The sequence below is a fragment of the Syngnathus floridae genome, unplaced genomic scaffold, assembly GCF_059516105.1.
Source record: "Syngnathus floridae isolate MCC-2025c unplaced genomic scaffold, RoL_Sflo_1.0 HiC_scaffold_60, whole genome shotgun sequence".
Classification (NCBI taxonomy): domain Eukaryota; kingdom Metazoa; phylum Chordata; class Actinopteri; order Syngnathiformes; family Syngnathidae; genus Syngnathus; species Syngnathus floridae.
The window spans coordinates 171,492-198,238 of record NW_028284089.1 but is presented as its reverse complement, the minus strand read 5'-3'; the positions used below and the strand labels follow the sequence as shown (position 1 = coordinate 198,238).

Sequence of the window (26,747 nt, the reverse complement as noted above, 5' to 3'; positions counted from 1 at the left end):
AGGCATTAACACAAAATCGACGGCACAAAATGGGCAGACTTTACTTGTTTGAAAAGGACTGGTTACAAGACAGACTTTTTTAATTTATTTAATGGGAAGAAGACTTATTTAGTTTAATTGATCTATTTTTGTTCCCTGCCAAAATTCGATTTGCTGCAATTCCAAATTTCCAAAGTGAATGAAGGAAAGAAGTCGTTTAAATTATGATTTTGTTTAAATACTAGGCATAGACACAAAATCTACGGCACAAAATGGGCAGACTTTACTTGTTTGAAGAGGACTGGTTACAAGACAGACTTTTCTGATTTATTTAATGGGAAGAGGACTTATTTAGTTTATTTAATCTATTTTTGTTCCCTGGCAAAATTGGATTTGCTGAAATTGTATTTTGCCAAATCTCGATTTGAGACCTGATAGGAAGTATTAAACGCTTAGTTAAATCAATACAAGTTGGTAATAAGAGCGAGTAATGTTGGTTGAACCGATGAATGAAGGTTGAAAGCAATTTAAATTATGACTTTGTATAAATACTAGATATTAACAGAACATCTACTGCGCAAAATGGGCAGAGTTTACTTGTTTGAGAAGGAGTGGCTTATTCAAAACTAAGATTTATGTAATCTGTTTGTTCCCAGGCAAAATTGGATGTGATGCAATTCCAAATTTCACCACATGATGGTGCCCAATTTTGACTTCATAGGACATATTAAACACTTAGCTTGTTATTATGTTCAAGGTAATCAGATTTGTTTATCATTCTAATGGCCTCTTCAAAACTATTCTGGATTACTACTTTGGATCTATTCTACATTACTTGGCAACAACATACTCTGTAACAGATTAGGCAGTATAATCACATATGTTAACTTGAGAGTGCCCACACTCAATCTACTTATCGTGATGTGTTAAATCAATTACTGTTAGACATTATTTGTCTGATAATCTACCAAATCTTTGAATTGAAGAATTTGTGATTTAATTAATAGCTTGTTCAGGGTAATCAGACTTGTATATAATTCTAATGGCCTTCTTTTGAAAACTATTCTGAATTACAACTTTGGATCTTATATTACTTTGCAACAATCTACTCCGTGACAGATTAGGCAGTATAATCACATATGTTAACTTCAGTGCCCACACTGTATTTATTTATGGTTATTTGTTAAATCAAGTACTGTTAGACATGAAATAGGAAGTGTTTAACATAAATGTTATTGCTACTCACCATTGTAGCTCGCTCCTGGTCAATGATACGAGCCTCTTCTTGCAGTGGAAAACTTGCAGCCAACAAACACCGTGGAACCTAAAGGAATGAAATTAAACATTAACATTTCGCCTCGACCAATTTTCACACGTACAACGCAACGCGGCTACACTTCTGCTATTACAAACGTAAATCTCCTTAAACACAATGAGTGTTACTTACCGTGTACGCTCTAGACGGTCCAGTTGCAAGCAGAAAATAAAGATATTTCTGTTGATAATCGTCGCTGCTCAGTGGCTCACGGCCATCGCGCCAACAGATTTGAATTTTGGCGGAGGTTCGGGCAATTACGTCATATCCGCGGCATTTGACTGCGACGTAATACCCGCTTATCTGAAACGGCAGTTAAAAGTAGAGTTACATCAAGTTTTCTTGGAACCTAAACGAATGAAAGAAAACTATCATTTGGCCACAACCAACATTCACAGATACAACACAACGTGCGGGGTTGAGGTTAAAGATTGAGTGAAGGGCCCTCGTTTTAAACTACTGTTTTGAAAAGGAGTGGGAACAAGTAAGACGTATTTAATTTATTTAATGGGAAGTAGTAAGACTTATTAAATTTATTTAATCTACTTTTCTTCCCAGGCAAAATTTGATGTGCTGCAATTCCAAATTTCCAAAGTGAATGAAGGAATGAAGTCCTTTAAATTATGATTTTGTATAAATACTAGGCATTAACACAAAATCGACGGCACAAAATGGGCAGACTTTACTTGTTTGAAAAGGACTGGTTACAAGACAGACTTTTTTAATTTATTTAATGGGAAGAAGACTTATTTAGTTTAATTGATCTATTTTTGTTCCCTGCCAAAATTCGATTTGCTGCAATTCCAAATTTCCAAAGTGAATGAAGGAAAGAAGTCGTTTAAATTATGATTTTGTTTAAATACTAGGCATAGACACAAAATCTACGGCACAAAATGGGCAGACTTTACTTGTTTGAAGAGGACTGGTTACAAGACAGACTTTTCTGATTTATTTAATGGGAAGAGGACTTATTTAGTTTATTTAATCTATTTTTGTTCCCTGGCAAAATTGGATTTGCTGAAATTGTATTTTGCCAAATCTCGATTTGAGACCTGATAGGAAGTATTAAACGCTTAGTTAAATCAATACAAGTTGGTAATAAGAGCGAGTAATGTTGGTTGAACCGATGAATGAAGGTTGAAAGCAATTTAAATTATGACTTTGTATAAATACTAGATATTAACAGAACATCTACTGCGCAAAATGGGCAGAGTTTACTTGTTTGAGAAGGAGTGGCTTATTCAAAACTAAGATTTATGTAATCTGTTTGTTCCCAGGCAAAATTGGATGTGATGCAATTCCAAATTTCACCACATGATGGTGCCCAATTTTGACTTCATAGGACATATTAAACACTTAGCTTGTTATTATGTTCAAGGTAATCAGATTTGTTTATCATTCTAATGGCCTCTTCAAAACTATTCTGGATTACTACTTTGGATCTATTCTACATTACTTGGCAACAACATACTCTGTAACAGATTGGGCAGTATAATCACATATGTTAACTTGAGAGTGCCCACACTCAATCTACTTATCGTGATGTGTTAAATCAATTACTGTTAGACATTATTTGTCTGATAATCTACCAAATCTTTGAATTGAAGAATTTGTGATTTAATTAATAGCTTGTTCAGGGTAATCAGACTTGTATATAATTCTAATGGCCTTCTTTTGAAAACTATTCTGAATTACAACTTTGGATCTTATATTACTTTGCAACAATCTACTCGGTGACAGATTAGGCAGTATAATCACATATGTTAACTTCAGTGCCCACACTGTATTTATTTATGGTTATTTGTTAAATCAAGTACTGTTAGACATGAAATAGGAAGTGTTTAACATAAATGTTATGGCTACTCACCATTGTAGCTCGCTCCTGGTCAATGATATGAGCCTCTTCTTGCAGTGGAAAACTTGCAGCCAACAAACACCGTGGAACCTAAAGGAATGAAATTAAACATTAACATTTCGCCCGGACCAACATTCACACGTACAACGCAACGCGGCTACACTTCTGCTATTACAAACGTAAATCTCCTTAAACACAACGAGTGTTACTTACCGTGTACGCTCTAGGCAAAATTGGATGTGATGCAATTCCAAATCTATCTGAAACGGCAGTTAAAAGTAGAGTTACATCAAGTTTTCTTTTTTAATCAACACAATCATTTACAACCGTTGACCAGAAAGAATCGTCGAAATTCGACGTCCCCCACAAACGCCACGCTCACTCGCTTTTCAGGGCAACAAAAGTACTTCTTTTTAAAAACGATGAGTTGTACTTACCGTGTACGCTCTGGACGGTCCAGTTGCAAGCAGAAAATAAAAATATTTCTCTTGTTAGTCGTATGTTACCATCCGCTGTGTCTTTGTCAACATCGCCGCCATTTTCCTACTTCCTGCTGCGAGCCACGCCCACGGATTTAAATTTGGGCGGAAGCTCTTTCCATTGGCGTCGTTTTCGCGTATAGCAAATCCGATTGGTTGGGAAGGGGGCACGGTTATGCAGCCGAGGAGTCCTGTGATCGGTGGGATGTAAAGTAGGCGTCGACGTCACGTCCGCGTCACGTGACCACGACGTGGCAGACGTCAAATAGCAACCGCTGTTTTGTTTAGTAGACTTACAGTTGTTATGCATTGACATAATGGCGCACACACCAAATAGATTTAAATAAATTAAATAATTCTTCTGCCCACTCTCTTTTAAACAAGTTAACTCTCCCCGCGGATTTGAATTCCGGCGAAAGTTACGCCCATCGACGTCACGTATGTCACGTGACCACGACGTGGCAGATGTCATATAGCAACCGCTGTTTTGTTTAGTAGATTTACAGTTGTTATGCATTGGCATAATGGTGTGCACTCAAAATAGATTTAAATAAATTAAATATTTCTTCTGCCTACTCCCTTTTAAACAAGTTAACTCTGCCCACGTCCATTGACGTCTTGTCTGCGTCACGTGACCACGACGTAGCGACGTCATATAGTAACCGCTGTTTTGACCAGTAGACTTAGTTATTATGCGTTGACATAATGGCGCACTGGTTAGCATGGCCACCTCTTAAGCATGATGATGCGGGTTCGACGCCTGATCAATGTTAGCATGGAGTGAGCTGAAGTGCATGGCGCTGAAGATTTGAATCTTTGAAATGCGCTGAGGTCTGACATATCAGGCAGAATGGTTTGCCATCACGTTCAACAAAAAATAGAAACTTTCCCACTCTGATTAAAACGTCCTGTGTTCATCTACGTATTTTCGTTTTGCTGTGCATCTTTTCCCTGCCATTTCGAGAGCCCAATTGACACTCATAGTTTAAAGAAATGTGTTTGCCCATCCTACTTTGTGGAATTTCACCACATGCGCTTTTGACCAAAATACCAAATTGAACTCAAGTGAAGCCAACACGCACAACCCCCCCCCCCCCCCCCCCCCCCACACACACACACACACACACACAAATGTTGATATGAACATAAAAGAGCCGCATGCGGTTCGGGAGTTGCGGCTTGGCCAAACCTGTACTATACAACTTTATTTGTATAAAATTTTCACAACAGCTGTCACACAAACAAAGCGGGAAAAACCGAAGACGTGCGTGTTCCGCCCACGCTGGATTTATTTGCACCTTTGAAAAGACACCGTATTGCCGCAGATGTGGCAAAGAGTACTTTTGGGCATCTGAGACGGAAGGATGTCCAAAGCATCACGTCACCTGCTCTGGTAGGCATGGTGGTGGGACGTTGAGGTCAACCGCTTTGGGGTTGGCTGACTCTTTGATCGCAGGATGCCACACACTTGAAGACAGAAGCAGAAAAGCAGAGCTAAATGCAAAATGTACTCACCGGTGATTCCAATTTTTTTCCCCCCTGAAGAAACAGCTGGACGGGTGGCCCCGGCTGGCCAGTGGGACTCTTGTTATTCTGACCCTTTTTAGTGCGCGTTTGGGGCAACAACCGTTTTTTGTGGCGCTCTCTTCTGGTTCAAAAGTGCCCTGCATGTGAATTTGCTTTTCCTGCCTTCTGATTGGATGAGCGCCGGTGTGACGCGGTGCCTCTGTCACCGTGGCGGGGGGTATACGTTGGCATCGGAGCGTCTGCCAACGTCTGAGACCGGCTGGCAGTGTATCGGAGGTGTCGAGTGCGGTGCCGCTGGAGCTCACTCACCAGCTGGTGTTGGGGCCACAGAATGAAGGCCAAGGAGAAGAATAGAAAGAGAAACAGAAACTTCTCCTCCAATTGTTTGATTTGTCTCTTCTGAGCTTCGATGAATTCTTTCAGCTCTTTGTTCCTCTAGGACGGACAAATGGAAAGTGGCATTCAAAAGCCAGTAAGCGTGCAAGTAAGTGCCGGGCTGGCTTTGGGCCCTTACCTGTTGCGCGCTGTGCAGCAGATCCATTCTCTCTTGGAGGATGCAAGCGTCGCGCTCCCTCAACTCGCACATCAGGGCTCGCTTCCATTGGTCCACGGCGCTCCTAAGCTCTTCTCTCTGATCTGCCGTCAGCACGTCATTCACGCCAGCGTGGCTGGCTTTTTCGCCGTCCGTGGCGGGGCAGTCCCGCTGCGGTAGCGCCTCGTACAACATGGCCTCCAGCTCCAGGATCCTCTGGGCCGCAATCCTCGTCCATCAGTGGTCCGGCGGGAGATTTGAGGGCGGCTTACCTTATGAGCCTGGTCCATGGAACACTTCCTGAAGTCCAACTCTTCATCCAGGTAGCCCTTCTGCTTGCAGAACATATCCTAGCACAGCTCAAGGTCAGAATTGTTGGGGCACATTGCCGGAGTTCCCCTTGGCTGATGTCGCGTGTCTGTCTACCTTCTCACTTTCAATGTCCAACATCTTCTGTTGAAGTGCTGACTTGGTCACTTTGATGTATTCTAACCACTGAGGAAAGGCTGCTGTCACATAAGCAGAATGCGAGAGCGTGCGTGGACGTGCGCGTTACCTTCTCGGCTAGGGTGAGAAGGGTCCTGGCGTGAATCACGACCACCTGCTCCTCGTTGGTGAGATTCTGCAAGAGCCCAAAGGCACAGCGTCAACAAGCTTCTTTCAGCGCAAAGCCTTCCAAAAGTCACATTTGAGCCGCCGAGTCTCGTGGAGTGCGAACATAAGGAGTTCGACATACACTTACGGCGTTATAGCCCAGGATGTCCAGCTTCTTCATCAGATCACTGATGACGATGTCCGGGGGAAAGGCGCAAGGAGCAATGTAAGGTGTTCTGGGACCTCGGGTTAAGGTTAGGGTTGCGAGGGACGCCTTACGTACGCTCACGCCCTCGGCCTCGCAGTAGATCTGCAAAGGGCTGAGGCCGTCTGGGAAACGGACTTGCAGAAACTTCAAGACGGGGGAGCGCCACTCCCTCTCCTGAAAGGCAGAGGCATGCATCCGTCCGTCCGTCCGTCCGTCCGTCACATCTCTGGCCTCAACACGCTTGTGCGAGTCTTCCCACCTCCAGCTCCAGGATGCGGAACTCAAGCAGTTCGTTTTGGTCTCGGATATCCTGGATGTGCTCTTTCAGACGCGCTTCTTCCGCCTCCATCCGCCTGACCTGAAAAGACAGTCAGACCTCATCTGCGGGGCTTCCCGACAGGTGTGACGCCAAGCGACTCCGCCCAGCGCCTTTCTTTCCGTCACCTTTTCGGCCAACTGCTGATTGCTCTGACGCAGCAGCTGCTTCTCCTCCACCCACTTGACATTCTAGAAGAGACAAACGCGTGGACAGCTTTGGAATGTTGTGTCATTTTCATCCACAAATTCTTTGGTTGACTGGAAAATGACATTTGCTTTTCTCCGCATTTTCCCAGCCACGTTCGGGGGGGGGGGGGGGGGGTTGGTCCAGTAATGCCAGACGGATGAGTGACTGAAGAATGTAGCTATTTTGTCTGAGAAAAAGGTGTGCTCATTGATGAGCTTACCTGTCCTTGTTGCTTCAGCGCTGACTCCAGATCTGCTACTCTGCTTTGATAGTGACCCATTTCTACCATCAGCTTTTCTCTGGTCTGAAAGGAGGAGGAGGGAGGCTCCTCCTCCTCCTTTCAGACCAGAGAACACCCGAGGCTGGGTGAGAACGGGGAGGCTGCGACCCGGCCGGGGGTTGCGGGAAGGGGCGCCACCTTGATCTCCTTCTCGGCGTCGTAGTCCCCTTTCGCTGGTCTGGGCTAGCAGAGCGTAGGCTCGTTGCAGCGCTTGATATTCTTGCGTCAGCTGGCGGTAGCGAAGCTCCGCCTCTTCATGCACACACCAATGCAACACAGCACTAGTACCAGAATCAGTCAGACCGGCGACAAAGCACCCGCGACGCAAAGACGAGTCCGATTCCAGGCTGAAGAGGAATGTTTGGTGCCAATACGCTGGCAGAAATGGCGGGCTACCTCTTCGGGTTCCGTGTCGGGGGTTCTGTCGGTGTGAAAAGACAAGGACGATCCGTCCGAGTCCACCAACACGTCTTCGTCGTAGCCGTAAAATGTTTCGATGACCTGCGGGCGCGGAAGCAAACATCTCTCTGAACAAACTGAAGCGACACCTCACGATGAATCGACGAGAGGAACGATAGCGAGAAAAAGGCCATTTCATCTTGCGCAACACCAAGCAGCCGCAAACAAACAGACTCACCTTGCAGGACCTCACGCTTTGTTCCTCCTCAGAGATTCTCGACGTCGGTATCGTAGCAGCAAATCTCTCTCCTGTCGACACAATCCGCCTTTGAGATTCTTTGGATGCAAAGGGAACGAACGGCTCCGGCGCAGAAACAAACGCGACTCACAATGACATTTCTGACATGAGCTCCTGTCTCCAGAGCCTGAAAAACACGTCACCGGCGATGATTGGAGGGACGCTCGTCTTTTCCAAAAGTGACAACTACAGGGTGTGTCAGGGTTTTCCAGATTATCTTTATCGTATCATTGTGTTGCTTTGACTTTGACTGCGACCTGTAATAAATAATATTATTTATCCCTTATTTATCCCTATCGCTTATCCCTTCCTACACAAAGTCGTAAAACACCCCTTGCTATGTTTTGACTAGAGGTCAAGGGCTTCCTCTATTCAATCCACTCTTACACCCACCCTGTTTCTCTTAATTAAAATGCTCGTGCAGGAGCCGAGAGTCAGACTTCATTCGTACAACGGATGGACTCTCCACCTGCAGGTGTCCAAAAGAACTTACTTGTCTCCCGTGTGGTTCTTGCAAAATAAGTTGGAGCGAGCGCAACTCTAACAGGGTGCATTTTGCCACTAGCTGCCTACGGACAATGACGTCGCGCTCGCGGCTCATGGTTGACGGGCTGAGCAGCCGGGCAAGTCCGTCGTTTTCAGCGCACAGCGAGTGGCAAAGGCGCTGACAAAACGGGAGCTTTGAGCTGCTGAAAACGGCAAAACAAGTCTAAAGCGTGTTCAAACGCGTGCGCACAATGCTCCTGCTTGAAAGGTCGGAATTTAAGGGGCCAATTTTTTGGATGGCGGCCGCCGGCCAAGCTTTGGACGGAAAAGGTTTCCTGGCGACAGCGAGCGAGCGCGGCGCTGCCGTACGTGCACCGAGTCGCCTGCCTGAAGACCTTGGACAAGTCGTCGATGATGTGCCGCTGCTCCACAACTTGAAGGAACTCCATTTCACCGTCCTGCTGGCCGCAACCGCGGTCCAGGTCATTGAGCGAACTAGGCCTTCTCTGTGGAACACAAATGCAGTGGACTCTGTTGGCACGCCGCCGTTGTCCGCGTCGACTTACCAAGCTTGCCATCTCCTCGTTCTCCTGGGTGACAAAGCGCACTTTGTTTTCAAGGCGACACAGCACCAGCGAGAGTTCTTCATTCTTCCTGCTCAGGCGTTTGTTTTTGTACAGGAGTGGCAGAAACTGGCTTTCTGTTTCTCTCAGTCGCTTTAGCTGCAAGCATGAAGTGCGGGATGTGAAAGACGCACAACACGCGGGCCAGAACGTATCCATTCCTTTTGCATCGGTTTGAACGGAATCGTGGCTTTGGCTCCCAATAAAAGACATCTACCAGGCAACCGACTCGCCGCGCCGCTCAACTAATAAGCAAGCGCAATGGGTGCCTCGCTGGATGGCGCGCATCAAACGTAGCGCAAACCTTCAAGCGTGCCGTCAATAAATTACCAGTTCATTGCGCTCTTCAGAAAGCAGGGCGTTTCGATCCTCCAGTTTCCTGATGACTGCGCTGAGCTCAGCGATTTTCAGATGAAACCGTCGCGTGTCCCGATCCTCCTGAGACTGAAAACGCCCCGCAACACACACACACAAGCACTCGTTCAAAGTTCAAAACTGTTTTTGTGCTACCTTCCTCCAGCAACGAACTAAGTCATGCGTACTGCAAGTGTGTGATGAGGTGGCTTACGCAATGAAGAGGATTGCTAGTAGCGGCGTTGACCCCACTTCCAGGGTAGTTTAGGCCCGCCCTTTGGGAATCCCTCAGGGCAGCGATCTGCTGCTCGGCAGCCTGAGTCTGCAGCTGAAGGCGGTGGACGTGGCCGGCCCCAGGGCTTCATCCAAAACACTAACCGCTCTGTCTTTCAGCTTGATCTCATCCGTCTGGATGTACAAACGGGGAGCGCTCAGGCAGGCGGGCAAACTCATTTGCCAGAATTGTGACAAAAACAAAGAGAGCAACCGGCCAATTTTTTTCTGGAATCGACTAGAACACCTTTGCTGTGACAAAAGCGAAGCGAGCAACCGGACATTTTCTTCTTGTGAAATAGAATAGAATAGAATGCCTTAGGTGTCATTGCACTGCAGGTATACAACGAAATTGGGAACATAGCCACGCACCGCGCATCTGATCAGTCCTACCAGTCGGCGGATCTCCCTCTCGCAGTCTCTCTTGGTTCGGCTCAGCTCCTCCCGATGCTGGTGATGAGCCGATCGGAGCTCGGCCGCTCGGGACTGCCAGGCCTGCTGGGCCGCTGCCAGGGCTTCTTCCGCGCTCCTGGTGGAGGCGACACCGCTCGGTCTCCCGACACCGCCGCGTCTCCTCCACCTCCGCCAGCAAAGCGCCCCCCCTCCTCACCTGAGCAGACATTGCGCCACACCGGGCCGTTGAGACCGCAACGGAGCGCCGCGACGCTTACTGGGGACAAGCTACACAATACGGTAGCGGCCGCATCGAAGCCCGACGTGGCGTGCGGATAGTCAGACACGGATAGAGCGGATCACCTTGTCCATGGAGCCGTCCCTCAGGCTGAGGACCAAGGCATTCAGTCGCTGGATCTCTCCATCTTTGATTTTGATCACTCTCATCAGCTCCATTTCATGCTGCCGCAGTAATGTCTCCCTGGTAATGGCTAACTCTTTCTGCTTCTCCTCATGGAGTTTGCTTTTGAGTTCCGTCATGGCGGCGGTGGCACGGTGGTGCTCCGCCCGCAGGTCCTGACTTCTCTCTCTCTCCAGACAGCTGACCTGACATGACTTAGACTTAGACAAACTTTATTGTCATCTTGTCTGCACATGGTGCATACAAAACGAAATTCCGTTGCATACGTCTTACAACAAAGTAGTGATATTGCAGTTGAATAGAAGTAACATATCCTATGAAAATATATATATATACATATATACTATATATATATATATATATATATATTAAAAATAAGTATAAAGTGCAGCAGTGATAATTATGCAATAGTGCAAGTAGGCAAAACAGTATTCAAGAGTGTGCAGAGGAATGCTAAACCATGTATTAAACTTCTATTTAAAGGGTTTATACAAGTTCAGTAAAGTTGGTAGTGCGAGATAGTGCAAGATAGAGGTCCGTAGTGTCATAAAGTACAGTTCTGTGAATGTGTGATGCAGAGTTCAGTTTAGAGCTCAACAGTTCTAGTGTTCAACAGTCTGATGACAGCAGGGAAAAAGCTGTTGCAGAACCTGGTGGACCTGCAGCGGATGCTGCAAACCTCTTCCCAGAGGGCAGCAGGGAGAACAGTCCATGGTGGGGGTGTGATGGGTCATTGATGATGTTACGGGCACGGGACATGCAGCGCTGAGATGAAATGTCCTGAATGGAGGGAAGAGGAGCCCCTATGATCCTCTCTGCTGTCCTCACCACTCTCCTCACGTTCTTCCAATCGGAGGCGGTGCAGCCTCCACACCACACAGAGAGACAGCTTGTCAGAATGCTCTCTATGGTGCTCCTGTAGAACGTCCTCATGATGGGTGGGGGCAGGTGGGCTCTCCTCATCCTCCGCAGGAAGTACAAGCGCTTCTGTGCCCTCTTGACCAGTGCCGTAGTGTTCATAGTCCAGGTGAGGTCTTCTGTGATGTGGACCCCCAGGAATTTGGTGGTGCTGACCACCTCCACAGCTGAGCTGTTGATGATCAGTGGAGCGTGGTGAGGCTGTTTTTTCCTGAAGTCGACGATGATCTCCTTCATCTTCTCCTCATTCAGGATCAGGCTGTTTTCTCTGCACCAGCCCACCAGCTGCTCCACCTCCTCTCTGTAGTCCAGGTCGTTGTTGTCTCTGATGAGCCCCACCACCGTTGTGTCGTCTGCTGACTTCACGATGTGATTGGTGGTGAACCTGAGGACGCAGTCGTGTGTCATCAGGGTGCACAGCAGGGGGCTCAGGACGCAGCCCTGAAGGGAGCCTGTGCTGAGGGTGATGACATCAGAGGTGTTCTGTCCGACCCGGACTGACTGAGGTCTGTTGGTGAGGAAGTCTAGCAGCCAGTTGCGAAGGGGGGTGTTGAAGCCCAGGTGTTCCAATTTTCCTACCAGATGCTGTGGGATGATGGTGTTAAACGCTGAGCTGAAGTCCAGGAACAGCCTCCGCACATGGGTGTTCTTCTCCTCCAGGTGAGCCAGGCTCAGGTGAAGAACGGAGGAGATGGCGTCCTGAGTGGAGCGGTTTTGCCGGTCGGCAAACTGGAACGGGTCAAATAATAGGGGGAGTCTGGAAACGATGTGACCTTTAAGCAGCCTTTCGAAGCACTTCATCATAACCGGAGTCAGTGCAACAGGCCGGTAATCATTAAATGAGGTGATTTGAGGTTTCTTCGGCACCGGAATGATGGAGGCAGTCTTAAAGCACGCCGGCACTGTGGCTTGGCCCAGCGAGGTGTTAAAAATGTCTGTGATGACCCCAGCCAGATGACTTGCACATTCCCTGAACACACGCCCAGGAATGTTGTCGGGGCCAGGGGCCTTACAGGGGTTGACTCTCCTCAGGGTCTTCAACACATTGGCGGAGTCAAGGCAGAGTACCTCCTCTTCCTGATGGGGGACAGTTTTAACTGCTGGAGTGCCGTTTAGTGCCTCGAACCTCCCAAAGAAATTATTTAGACCATTTAGAAAGTCAGCATCAACTACACCCACCGGGGGGGGGGAGGGTGAGTTGTAGTCTGTAATCGCCCGTATGCCTTGCCACATACTCCTGATGTTTTTGACGTCGTGGAAACGATCCTGAAATTTTCGACTGCGGTCTCGCTTCGCTATCCTGATGGCACGGTTCAAGTTGGCTCTCGCTGTCCTCAGTGTCTCCTTGTCGCCAGACTTGAAGGCAGAGTTCCGCGCTCGTAGCGTTTGACGTACCTCCTCAGTCATCCAGGGTCGTTGGTTGCCCCGGGTGATGATATTCTTAGTGGTGCTGACGTCCTCGGTGCATTTGTTGATGTAGGCTGACACAGTCATGGCACACGCATGTCTAATCTACATCGGGAAAACTGGGAGGGAGGGAGGCAGGCAGGGAGGCAGGCAGGGAGGCAGGCAGGGAGGCAGGCAGTGTCTGTCTGTTGAGGTTTTCACCTTGTTCTTCTCCTGCTGAAGTTCTAACTGGACGTCCATCAGTTTGGTTCTCAGCTCGTCATTGGCGGCCTGAAGGGCGTCCGTTCGCTCCGCCTTGGCCCGCCCTGCCGGAGCTCGTTTGGACATCTCTTACTCGAGTCTCGCCCGGTCGTCAGTCAGAGATCACAACATTTGTACCTGGAGAGCACAAACGCAGCGCTGTTTTCCACTGGCTTCGAACTCAACTTCAATCGGTACCGTAACTTACAACATCATAAACATAGAACTAGCTTGACTTATTCATTGAATAAATGCATTTGGTTCTTCAAAACTGCATCACGCAACATAGCGTGACCGAGACGGCCGTTATCCACCTGCGTGAAGTTATTTGGTGAAATGAATGAGATGTTTAAGACACCATCGTTCTGTCTCTATGTAGATGAAGGGAAATAATCGATTGCTGAAGGTCCAAAGGTGTTGTGATAAACAAATAAACATATTAGTGATTAGTGACATATTTGTGATAAACATATTAGGCAGGATAATCACATATGTTAACGTGACTGCCCACACTGTATTTATTTATGGTTATTTGTTAAATCGAGTACTGTTAGACATGAAATAGGAAGTGTTTAACATAAATGGAAGACGAAAGGGGTACTCACCATTGTAGCTCCTGCTGGTCAATGATACGAGCCTCTTCTTGCAGTGGAAAACATACAGCCAACAAACACCGTGGAACCTAAAGGAATGAAATTAAACATTAACATTTAGCCTCAACCAACATTCACAGATACAACGCAACGCAAACTACACAAACGTAAATCTTTTTAAACACAATGAGTTGTACTTACCGTGTACGCTCTAGACGGTCCACTTGCAAGCAGAAAATAAAGATATTTCTGTTGATAATCGTCGTGTTTGTATCCGGTGTCTCGCTCAAGGCCATTGCGCCCACAGATTTGAATTTTGGCGAGAGTTCAGCCTATTGACGTCATTTCCGCGGTGTAATACCCACATATCTGAAACGGCAAAGTTAAGAGTAGAGTTAAATAAAGTTTTTAGTCAACGCAATAATTTACAACCGTTGACCAGTCGAAATAATCGTCGAAATTTGGCGTCTGTGGCTGGAAGCAGACGCCGAGTTCGACATTCCTCCCAAACGCCACACTCCCTCGCTTTTCAGGGCTAAAAAAAAACAGTTGTAATTACCTTGTACGCTCTAGACGGTCAAGTTGCAAGCTGAAAACAAAAATATTTGCCTTGTTAGTCATCGTGTTACTAACCGCTGTGTCTTGTTTGCCAGAACTGCCGCTTTCCTACTTCCTGTTGCAAGCCACGCCCACGGATTATAATTTTGCCGTGAGTTCCGCCTATTGACGTCATGTCCGCGTCACATGACTGCGACGTAATATTATCTAAAACTGTTTGTGCGGTATTGTGTTGTTCTGTGCGGTATTGTGTTATTCTGTGCGGCGTCGTGTTGTTCTGTGCGGCGTCGTGTTGTTCAGTGCGACGTCGTGTTGTTCAGTGCGGCATGGTGTTGTTCAGTGCGGCATGGTGTTGTTCAGTGCGGCATGGTGTTGTTCAGTGCGGCATAATGTTGTTCAGTGCGGCATAATGTTGTTCAGTGCGGCATGGTGTTGTTCAGTGCGGCATGGTGTTGTTCAGTGCGGCATGGTGTTGTTCAGTGCGGCATAATGTTGTTCAGTGCGCCATAATGTTGTTCAGTGCGGCATGGTGTTGTTCAGTGCGGGATGGTGTTGTTCAGTGCAGGATGGTGTTGTTCAGTGCGGCATGGTGTTGTTCAATGCGGCATGGTGTTGTTCAGTGCGGGATGGTGTTGTTCAGTGCGGCATGGTGTTGTTCAGTGTGGCATAATGTTGTTCAGTGCGGCATGGTGTTGTTCAGTGCGGCATGGTGTTGTTCAGTGCGGCATGGTGTTGTTCAGTGCGGCATGGTGTTGTTCAGTGCGGAATGGTGTTGTTCAGTGCGGCATGGTGTTGTTCAGTCCGGGATGGTGTTGTTCAATGCGGGATCGTGTTGTTCAGTGCGGGGTGGTGTTGTTCAGTGCGGGATGGTGTTGTTCAGTGCGGCATGGTGTTGTTCAATGCGGCATGGTGTTGTTCAGTGCGGGATGGTGTTGTTCATTGCGGCATAGTGTTGTTCAGTGCGGCATGGTGTTGTTCAGTGCGGCATGGTGTTGTTCAGTGCGGCATGGTGTTGTTCACTGCGGCATAATGTTGTTCAGTGCGGCATGGTGTTGTTCAGTGTGGAAAGGTGTTGTTCAGTGCAGGATGGTGTTGTTCAGTGCGGCATGGTGTTGTTCAATGCAGGATCGTGTTGTTCAGTGCAGCATAATGTTGTTCAGTGCAGCATGGTGTTGTTCAGTGCGGCATGGTGTTGTTCAATGCGGCATGGTGTTGTTCACTGCGGGATGGTGTTGTTCAATGCGGGATCGTGTTGTTCAGTGCGGCATAATGTTGTTCAGTGCAGCATGGTGTTGTTCAGTGCGGCATGGTGTTGTTCAGTGCGACATAATGTTGTTCAGTGCGGCATAATGTTGTTCAGTGCGGCATGGTGTTGTTCAGTGCGGCATGGTGTTGTTCAGTGCGGCATGGTGTTGTTCAGTGCAGGATGGTGTTGTTCAGTGCGGCATGGTGTTGTTCAATGCGGCATGGTGTTGTTCAGTGCGGGATGGTGTTGTTCAGTGCAGGATGGTGTTGTTCAGTGCGGCATGGTGTTGTTCAGTGCGGAATGGTGTTGTTCAGTGCGGCATGGTGTTGTTCAGTGCGGCATGGTGTTGTTCAGTGCAGGATGGTGTTGTTCGATGCGGGATCGTGTTGTTCAGTGCGGCATGGTGTTGTTCAGTGCGGCATGGTGTTGTTCAGTGCGGCATAATGTTGTTCAGTGCGGCATGGTGTTGTTCAGTGCGGCATGGTGTTGTTCAGTGCGGCATGGTGTTGTTCAGTGCGGCATGGTGTTGTTCAGTGCGGCATAATGTTGTCCAGTTTGCCATAATGTTGTTCAGTGCGGCATGGTGTTGTTTAGTGCGGGATGGTGTTGTTCAGTGCAGGATGGTGTTGTTCAGTGCGGCATGGTGTTGTTCAATGCGGCATGGTGTTGTTCAGTGCGGGATGGTGTTGTTCTGTGCGGCATGGTGTTGTTCAGTGCGGCATAATGTTGTTCAGTGCGGCATGGTGTTGTTCAGTGCGGCATGGTGTTGTTCAGTGCGGCATGGTGTTGTTCAGTGCGGCATGGTGTTGTTCAGTGCGGAATGGTGTTGTTCAGTGCGGCATGGTGTTGTTCAGTGCGGGATGGTGTTGTTCAATGCGGGATCATGTTGTTCAGTGCGGGGTGGTGTTGTTCAGTGCAGGATGGTGTTGTTCAGTGCAGGATGGTGTTGTTCAGTGCGGCATGGTGTTGTTCAATGCAGGATCGTGTTGTTCAGTGCAGCATAATGTTGTTCAGTGCAGCATGGTGTTGTTCAGTGCGGCATGGTGTTGTTCAATGCGGCATGGTGTTGTTCAGTGCGGGATGGTGTTGTTCAGTGCGGCATGGTGTTTTTCAGTGCGGCATAATGTTGTTCAGTGCGGCATGGTGTTGTTCAGTGCGGCATGGTGTTGTTCAGTGCAGGATGGTGTTGTTCAGTGCGGCATGGTGTTGTTCAATGCAGGATCGTGTTGTTCAGTGCAGCATAATGTTGTTCAGTGCAGCATGGTGTTGTTCAGTGCGGCATGGTGTTGTTCAATGCGGCATGGTGTTGTTCACTGCGGGATGGTGTTGTTCAATGCGGGATCGTGTTGTTCAGTGCGGCATAATGTTGTTCAGTGCAGCATGGTGTTGTTCAGTGCGGCATGGTGTTGTTCAGTGCGACATAATGTTGTTTAGTGCGGCATAATGTTGTTCAGTGCGGCATAATGTTGTTCAGTGCGGCATGGTGTTGTTCAGTGCGGCATGGTGTTGTTCAGTGCGGCATGGTGTTGTTCAGTGCAAGATGGTGTTGTTCAGTGCGGCATGGTGTTTAATGCGGCATGGTGTTGTTCAGTGCGGGATGGTGTTGTTCAGTGCAGGATGGTGTTGTTCAGTGCGGCATGGTGTTGTTCAGTGCGGAATGGTGTTGTTCAGTGCGGCATGGTGTTGTTCAGTGCGGCATGGTGTTGTTCAGTGCAGGATGGTGTTGTTCAATGCGGGATCGTGTTGTTCAGTGCGGCATGGTGTTGTTCAGTGCAGCATGGTGTTGTTCAGTGCGGCATAATGTTGTTCAGTGCGGCATGGTGTTGTTCAGTGCGGCATGGTGTTGTTCAGTGCGGCATGGTGTTGTTCAGTGCGGCATGGTGTTGTTCAGTGCGGCATAATGTTGTCCAGTGCGCCATAATGTTGTTCAGTGCGGCATGGTGTTGTTTAGTGCGGGATGGTGTTGTTCAGTGCAGGATGGTGTTGTTCAGTGCGGCATGGTGTTGTTCAATGCGGCATGGTGTTGTTCAGTGCGGGATGGTGTTGTTCAGTGCGGCATGGTGTTGTTCAGTGCGGCATAATGTTGTTCAGTGCGGCATGGTGTTGTTCAGTGCGGCATGGTGTTGTTCAGTGCGGCATGGTGTTGTTCAGTGCGGCATGGTGTTGTTCAGTGCGGAATGGTGTTGTTCAGTGCGGCATGGTGTTGTTCAGTGCGGGATGGTGTTGTTCAATGCGGGATCGTGTTGTTCAGTGCGGGGTGGTGTTGTTAAGTGCAGGATGGTGTTGTTCAGTGCAGGATGGTGTTGTTCAGTGCGGCATGGTGTTGTTCAATGCGGCATGGTGTTGTTCAGTGCAGGATGGTGTTGTTCAGTGCGGGATGGTGTTGTTCAGTGCGTTATAATGTTGTTCAGTGCGGCATGGTGTTGTTCAGTGCAGCGTAATGTTGTTCAGTGCGGCATGGTGTTGTTCAGTGCGGAATGGTGTTGTTCAGTGCGGCATGGTGTTGTTCAGTGCGGGATGGTGTTGTTCAGTGCGGCATGGTGTTGCTCAGTGCGGCATGGTGTTGTTCAGTGCGGGATGGTGTTGTTCATTGCGGCATGGTGTTGTTCAGTGCGGCATGGTGTTGTTCAGTGCGGCATGGTGTTGTTCAGTGCGGCATAATGTTGTTCAGTGCGCCATAATGTTGTTCAGTGCGGCATGGTGTTGTTCAGTGCGGGATGGTGTTGTTCAGTGCAGGATGGTGTTGTTCAGTGCGGCATGGTGTTGTTCAATGCGGGATCGTGTTGTTCAGTGCGGCATGGTGTTGTTCAGTGCGGCATAATGTTGTTCAGTGCGGCATAATGTTCAGTGCGGCATAATGTTGTTCAGTGCGGCATAATGTTGTTCAGTGCGGCATAATGTTGTTCAGTGCGGGATGGTGTTGTTCATTGCAGCATGGTGTTGTTCAGTGCGGCATGGTGTTGTTCAGTGCGGCATGGTGTTGTTCAGTGCGGGATGGTGTTGTTCAGTGCGGGATGGTGTTGTTCAGTGCGGCATGGTGTTGTTCAGTGCGGCATGGTGTTGTTCATTTCGGCATAATGTTGTTCAGTGCGGTATAATGTTGTTTAGTGCGGCATGGTGTTGTTCAGTGCGGGATGGTGTTGTTCAGTGCGTTATAATGTTGTTCAGTGCGGCATGGTGTTGTTCAGTGTGGCATGGTGTTGTTCAGTGCGGCATGGTGTTGTTCAGTGCGGCATAATGTTGTTCAGTGCGGCATAATGTTGTTCAGTGCGGCATGGTGTTGTTCAGTGCGGGATGGTGTTGTTCAGTGCGGGATGGTGTTGTTCAGTGCGGTATGGTGTTCAATGCGGAATGGTGTTGTTCAGTGCAGGATGGTGTTGTTCAGTGCGGCATGGTGTTGTTCAGTGCGGCATAATGTTGTTTAGTGCGGCATGGTGTTGTTCAGTGCGGGATGGTGTTGTTCAGTGCGTTATAATGTTGTTCAGTGCGGCATGGTGTTGTTCAGTGCAGCGTAATGTTGTTCAGTGCGGCATGGTGTTGTTCAGTGCGGCATGGTGTTGTTCAGTGCGGCATGGTGTTGTTCAGTGCGGCATGGTGTTGTTCAGTGCAGCGTAATGTTGTTCAGTGCGGGATGGTGTTGTTCAGTGCGGCATGGTGTTCAATGCGGAATGGTGTTGTTCAGTGCAGGATGGTGTTGTTCAGTGCGGCATGGTGTTGTTCAGTGCGGCATAATGTTGTTCAGTGCGGCATGGTGTTGTTCAGTGCGGCATGGTGTTGTTCAGTGCGGCATGGTGTTGTTCAGTGCGGCATAATGTTGTTCAGTGCGGCATGGTGTTGTTCAGTGCGGCATGGTGTTGTTCAGTGCGGCATAATGTTCAGTGCGGCATAATGTTGTTCAGTGCGGCATGGTGTTGTTCAGTGCGGGATGGTGTTGTTCAGTGCAGGATGGTGTTGTTCAGTGCGGCATGGTGTTCAGTGCGGGATGGTGTCTTTCAGTGCGGCATGGTGTCGTTCAGTGCGGCATGGTGTCTTTCAGTGCGGCATGGTGTCGTTCAGTGAGGCATGGTGTTGTTCAGTGCGGCATGGTGTTGTTTAGTGCGGCATGGTGTTGTTCAGTGCGGGATGGTGTTGTTCAGTGTGGCATGGTGTTCAGTGCGGCATGGTGTTGTTCAGTGCGGTATCGTGTTGTTCAGTGCGGTATCGTGTTTCTCAGTGCGGTATCGTGTTTTTCAGTGCAGTATCGTTGTGTTGTTCGTATTGTGTTTAACACTTAGCCTCTAACACTTAGCCTCTAACACTTAGCCTCTAGCATCTAGAAGGTAAATAAATAGGAAGGAAGGACTCACCGGTGACGTCTTCGCCCACGTCCAAGCGTTGTACTTTGTATTTTCATCCTTCTGACAGTGGAAAACATAGCCAACAAACACCGTGGAACCTAAACGAATGAAAGAAAACTATCATTTGGCCACAACCAACATTCACAGATACAACACAATGTGACGTGCGGGGTTGAGGTTAAAGGTTGAGTGCAGGGCCCTCGTTTTAAACTACTTTTTTGAAAAGGATTGGGAACAAGTAAGACGTATTTAATTTATTTAATGGGAAGTAGTAAGAGCTATTGAATTTAATCTATGTATTATATTCTATTGTATTGTATTCTGTTGTATTCTTTTGGATTGTATTCACACTAACCCCACTAAAACTTCAGCCCACAAAAACTCGCCTCTGGCGCCTAGCCTCTGGCACTTAGCCTCTAACACTTAGCCTTTAACACTTAGCCTTTAACACTTAGCCTTTAACACTTAGCCTAGAAGGTGAATAAATAGGGTTAAAGGTTGAGTGAAGGGACCTCGTTTTAAACTACTTTTTTGTAAAGGAGTGGGAACAAGTAAGACGTATTTAATTTATTTAATGGGAAGTAGTAAGACTTATTAAATTTATTTAATCTACTTTTCTTCCCAGGCAAAATTTGATGTGCTGCAATTCCAAATTTCCAAAGTGAATGAAGGAATGAAGTCCTTTAAATTATGATTTTGTATAAATACTAGGCATTAACACAAAATCGACGGCACAAAATGGGCAGACTTTACTTGTTTGAAAAGGACTGGTTACAAGACAGACTTTTTTAATTTATTTAATGGGAAGAAGACTTATTTAGTTTAATTGATCTATTTTTGTTCCCTGCCAAAATTCGATTTGCTGCAATTCCAAATTTCCAAAGTGAATGAAGGAAAGAAGTCGTTTAAATTATGATTTTGTTTAAATACTAGGCATAGACACAAAATCTACGGCACAAAATGGGCAGACTTTACTTGTTTGAAGAGGACTGGTTACAAGACAGACTTTTCTGATTTATTTAATGGGAAGAAGACTTATTTAGTTTATTTAATCTATTTTTGTTCCCTGGCAAAATTGGATTTGCTGAAATTGTATTTTGCCAAATCTTGCCTTGAGACCTGATAGGAAGTATTAAACGCTTAGTTAAATCAATACAAGTTGGTAATAAGAGCGAGTAATGTTGGTTGAACCGATGAATGAAGGTTGAAAGCAATTTAAATTATGACTTTGTATAAATACTAGATATTAACAGAACATCTACTGCGCGAAATGGGCAGAGTTTACTTGTTTGAGAAGGAGTGGCTTATTCAAAACTAAGATTTATTTAATCTGTTTGTTCCCAGGCAAAATTGGATGTGATGCAATTCCAAATTTCACCACATGATGGTGCCCAATTTTGACTTCATAGGACATATTAAACACTTAGCTTGTTATTATGTTCAAGGTAATCAGATTTGTTTATTATTCTAATGGCCTCTTCAAAACTATTCTGGATTACTACTTTGGATCTATTCTACATTACTTGGCAACAACATACTCTGTAACAGATTAGGCAGTATAATCATATCTGTTAACTTGAGAGTGCCCACACTCAATCTACTTATCGTGATGTTTTAAATCAATTACTGTTAGACATTATTTGTCTGATAATCTACCAAATCTTTGAATTGAAGAATTTGTGATTTAATTAATAGCTTGTTGTTATGTTAAGGGTAATCAGACTTGTATATAATTCTAATGGCCTTCTTTTGAAAACTATTCTGAATTACAACTTTGGATCTTATATTACTTTGCAACAATCTACTCCGTGACAGATTAGGCAGTATAATCACATATGTTAACTTCAGTGCCCACACTGTATTTATTTATGGTTATTTGTTAAATCAAGTACTGTTAGACATGAAATAGGAAGTGTTTAACATAAATGTTATGGCTACTCACCATTGTAGCTCGCTCCTGGTCAATGATACGAGCCTCTTCTTGCAGTGGAAAACTTGCAGCCAACAAACACCGTGGAACCTAAAGGAATGAAATTAAACATTAACATTTCGCCTCGACCAATTTTCACACGTACAACGCAACGCGGCTACACTTCTGCTATTACAAACGTAAATCTCCTTAAACACAATGAGTGTTACTTACCGTGTACGCTCTAGACGGTCCAGTTGCAAGCAGAAAATAAAGATATTTCTGTTGATAATCGTCGCTGCTCAGTGGCTCACGGCCATCGCGCCAACAGATTTGAATTTTGGCGGAGGTTCGGGCAATTACGTCATATCCACGGCACATGACTGCGACGTAATACCCGCTTATCTGAAACGGCAGTTAAAAGTAGAGTTACATCAAGTTTTCTTGGAACCTAAACGAATGAAAGAAAACTATCATTTGGCCACAACCAACATTCACAGATACAACACAACGTGCGGGGTTGGGGTTAAAGATTGAGTGAAGGGCCCTCGTTTTAAACTACTGTTTTGAAAAGGAGTGGGAACAAGTAAGACGTATTTAATTTATTTAATGGGAAGTAGTAAGACTTATTAAATTTATTTAATCTACTTTTCTTCCCAGGCAAAATTTTATGTGCTGCAATTCCAAATTTCCAAAGTGAATGAAGGAATGAAGTCCTTTAAATTATGATTTTGTATAAATACTAGGCATTAACACAAAATCGACGGCACAAAATGGGCAGACTTTACTTGTTTGAAAAGGACTGGTTACAAGACAGACTTTTTTAATTTATTTAATGGGAAGAAGACTTATTTAGTTTAATTGATCTATTTTTGTTCCCTGCCAAAATTCGATTTGCTGCAATTCCAAATTTCCAAAGTGAATGAAGGAAAGAAGTCGTTTAAATTATGATTTTGTTTAAATACTAGGCATAGACACAAAATCTACGGCACAAAATGGGCAGACTTTACTTGTTTGAAGAGGACTGGTTACAAGACAGACTTTTCTGATTTATTTAATGGGAAGAGGACTTATTTAGTTTATTTAATCTATTTTTGTTCCCTGGCAAAATTGGATTTGCTGAAATTGTATTTTGCCAAATCTCGATTTGAGACCTGATAGGAAGTATTAAACGCTTAGTTAAATCAATACAAGTTGGTAATAAGAGCGAGTAATGTTGGTTGAACCGATGAATGAAGGTTGAAAGCAATTTAAATTATGACTTTGTATAAATACTAGATATTAACAGAACATCTACTGCGCAAAATGGGCAGAGTTTACTTGTTTGAGAAGGAGTGGCTTATTCAAAACTAAGATTTATGTAATCTGTTTGTTCCCAGGCAAAATTGGATGTGATGCAATTCCAAATTTCACCACATGATGGTGCCCAATTTTGACTTCATAGGACATATTAAACACTTAGCTTGTTATTATGTTCAAGGTAATCAGATTTGTTTATCATTCTAATGGCCTCTTCAAAACTATTCTGGATTACTACTTTGGATCTATTCTACATTACTTGGCAACAACATACTCTGTAACAGATTGGGCAGTATAATCACATATGTTAACTTGAGAGTGCCCACACTCAATCTACTTATCGTGATGTGTTAAATCAATTACTGTTAGACATTATTTGTCTGATAATCTACCAAATCTTTGAATTGAAGAATTTGTGATTTAATTAATAGCTTGTTCAGGGTAATCAGACTTGTATATAATTCTAATGGCCTTCTTTTGAAAACTATTCTGAATTACAACTTTGGATCTTATATTACTTTGCAACAATCTACTCGGTGACAGATTAGGCAGTATAATCACATATGTTAACTTCAGTGCCCACACTGTATTTATTTATGGTTATTTGTTAAATCAAGTACTGTTAGACATGAAATAGGAAGTGTTTAACATAAATGTTATGGCTACTCACCATTGTAGCTCGCTCCTGGTCAATGATATGAGCCTCTTCTTGCAGTGGAAAACTTGCAGCCAACAAACACCGTGGAACCTAAAGGAATGAAATTAAACATTAACATTTCGCCCGGACCAACATTCACACGTACAACGCAACGCGGCTACACTTCTGCTATTACAAACGTAAATCTCCTTAAACACAACGAGTGTTACTTACCGTGTACGCTCTAGGCAAAATTGGATGTGATGCAATTCCAAATCTATCTGAAACGGCAGTTAAAAGTAGAGTTACATCAAGTTTTCTTTTTTAATCAACACAATCATTTACAACCGTTGACCAGAAAGAATCGTCGAAATTCGACGTCCCCCACAAACGCCACGCTCACTCGCTTTTCAGGGCAACAAAAGTACTTCTTTTTAAAAACGATGAGTTGTACTTACCGTGTACGCTCTGGACGGTCCAGTTGCAAGCAGAAAATAAAAATATTTCTCTTGTTAGTCGTATGTTACCATCCGCTGTGTCTTTGTCAACATCGCCGCCATTTTCCTACTTCCTGCTGCGAGCCACGCCCACGGATTTAAATTTGGGCGGAAGCTCTTTCCATTGGCGTCGTTTTCGCGTATAGCAAATCCGATTGGTTGGGAAGGGGGCACGGTTATGCAGCCGAGGAGTCCTGTGATCGGTGGGATGTAAAGTAGGCGTCGACGTCACGTCCGCGTCACGTGACCACGACGTGGCAGACGTCAAATAGCAACCGCTGTTTTGTTTAGTAGACTTACAGTTGTTATGCATTGACATAATGGCGCACACACCAAATAGATTTAAATAAATTAAATAATTCTTCTGCCCACTCTCTTTTAAACAAGTTAACTCTCCCCGCGGATTTGAATTCCGGCGAAAGTTACGCCCATCGACGTCACGTATGTCACGTGACCACGACGTGGCAGATGTCATATAGCAACCGCTGTTTTGTTTAGTAGATTTACAGTTGTTATGCATTGGCATAATGGTGTGCACTCAAAATAGATTTAAATAAATTAAATATTTCTTCTGCCTACTCCCTTTTAAACAAGTTAACTCTGCCCACGTCCATTGACGTCTTGTCTGCGTCACGTGACCACGACGTAGCGACGTCATATAGTAACCGCTGTTTTGACCAGTAGACTTAGTTATTATGCGTTGACATAATGGCGCACTGGTTAGCATGGCCACCTCTTAAGCATGATGATGCGGGTTCGACGCCTGATCAATGTTAGCATGGAGTGAGCTGAAGTGCATGGCGCTGAAGATTTGAATCTTTGAAATGCGCTGAGGTCTGACATATCAGGCAGAATGGTTTGCCATCACGTTCAACAAAAAATAGAAACTTTCCCACTCTGATTAAAACGTCCTGTGTTCATCTACGTATTTTCGTTTTGCTGTGCATCTTTTCCCTGCCATTTCGAGAGCCCAATTGACACTCATAGTTTAAAGAAATGTGTTTGCCCATCCTACTTTGTGGAATTTCACCACATGCGCTTTTGACCAAAATACCAAATTGAACTCAAGTGAAGCCAACACGCACAACCCCCCCCCCCCCCCCCCCCCCCACACACACACACACACACACACAAATGTTGATATGAACATAAAAGAGCCGCATGCGGTTCGGGAGTTGCGGCTTGGCCAAACCTGTACTATACAACTTTATTTGTATAAAATTTTCACAACAGCTGTCACACAAACAAAGCGGGAAAAACCGAAGACGTGCGTGTTCCGCCCACGCTGGATTTATTTGCACCTTTGAAAAGACACCGTATTGCCGCAGATGTGGCAAAGAGTACTTTTGGGCATCTGAGACGGAAGGATGTCCAAAGCATCACGTCACCTGCTCTGGTAGGCATGGTGGTGGGACGTTGAGGTCAACCGCTTTGGGGTTGGCTGACTCTTTGATCGCAGGATGCCACACACTTGAAGACAGAAGCAGAAAAGCAGAGCTAAATGCAAAATGTACTCACCGGTGATTCCAATTTTTTTCCCCCCTGAAGAAACAGCTGGACGGGTGGCCCCGGCTGGCCAGTGGGACTCTTGTTATTCTGACCCTTTTTAGTGCGCGTTTGGGGCAACAACCGTTTTTTGTGGCGCTCTCTTCTGGTTCAAAAGTGCCCTGCATGTGAATTTGCTTTTCCTGCCTTCTGATTGGATGAGCGCCGGTGTGACGCGGTGCCTCTGTCACCGTGGCGGGGGGTATACGTTGGCATCGGAGCGTCTGCCAACGTCTGAGACCGGCTGGCAGTGTATCGGAGGTGTCGAGTGCGGTGCCGCTGGAGCTCACTCACCAGCTGGTGTTAGGGCCACAGAATGAAGGCCAAGGAGAAGAATAGAAAGAGAAACAGAAACTTCTCCTCCAATTGTTTGATTTGTCTCTTCTGAGCTTCGATGAATTCTTTCAGCTCTTTGTTCCTCTAGGACGGACAAATGGAAAGTGGCATTCAAAAGCCAGTAAGCGTGCAAGTAAGTGCCGGGCTGGCTTTGGGCCCTTACCTGTTGCGCGCTGTGCAGCAGATCCATTCTCTCTTGGAGGATGCAAGCGTCGCGCTCCCTCAACTCGCACATCAGGGCTCGCTTCCATTGGTCCACGGCGCTCCTAAGCTCTTCTCTCTGATCCGCCGTCAGCACGTCATTCACGCCAGCGTGGCTGGCTTTTTCGCCGTCCGTGGCGGGGCAGTCCCGCTGCGGTAGCGCCTCGTACAACATGGCCTCCAGCTCCAGGATCCTCTGGGCCGCAATCCTCGTCCATCAGTGGTCCGGCGGGAGATTTGAGGGCGGCTTACCTTATGAGCCTGGTCCATGGAACACTTCCTGAAGTCCAACTCTTCATCCAGGTAGCCCTTCTGCTTGCAGAACATATCCTAGCACAGCTCAAGGTCAGAATTGTTGGGGCACATTGCCGGAGTTCCCCTTGGCTGATGTCGCGTGTCTGTCTACCTTCTCACTTTCAATGTCCAACATCTTCTGTTGAAGTGCTGACTTGGTCACTTTGATGTATTCTAACCACTGAGGAAAGGCTGCTGTCACATAAGCA

General features: G+C 46.2%; 1 protein-coding gene and 1 long non-coding RNA gene across 2 annotated transcripts; both read right to left on the bottom strand.

Moving 5' to 3' along the window:
- Nucleotides 1-910: 910 nt before the first annotated feature.
- LOC148378173 (janus kinase and microtubule-interacting protein 3-like) lies at nucleotides 911-6,178 on the bottom strand. Its single transcript, XM_088367990.1, has 4 exons — nucleotides 6,114-6,178; nucleotides 5,960-6,037; nucleotides 5,602-5,903; nucleotides 911-917 (listed from the first exon to the last, which is right to left on the bottom strand). The coding sequence occupies exons 1-4, from the start codon at nucleotides 6,135-6,137 to the stop codon at nucleotides 911-913; spliced, it is 411 nt and encodes a 136-aa protein (XP_088224116.1). The 5' UTR covers nucleotides 6,138-6,178.
- Nucleotides 6,179-13,892: 7,714 nt separating this feature from the next.
- On the bottom strand, nucleotides 13,893-21,833 carry LOC148378172 (uncharacterized). The gene is made up of 4 exons (XR_015856124.1): nucleotides 21,763-21,833; nucleotides 19,830-19,918; nucleotides 14,239-14,268; nucleotides 13,893-14,048 (listed from the first exon to the last, which is right to left on the bottom strand). It is a non-coding gene; the product is annotated as an uncharacterized LOC148378172 (long non-coding RNA).
- Nucleotides 21,834-26,747: the final 4,914 nt, after the last annotated feature.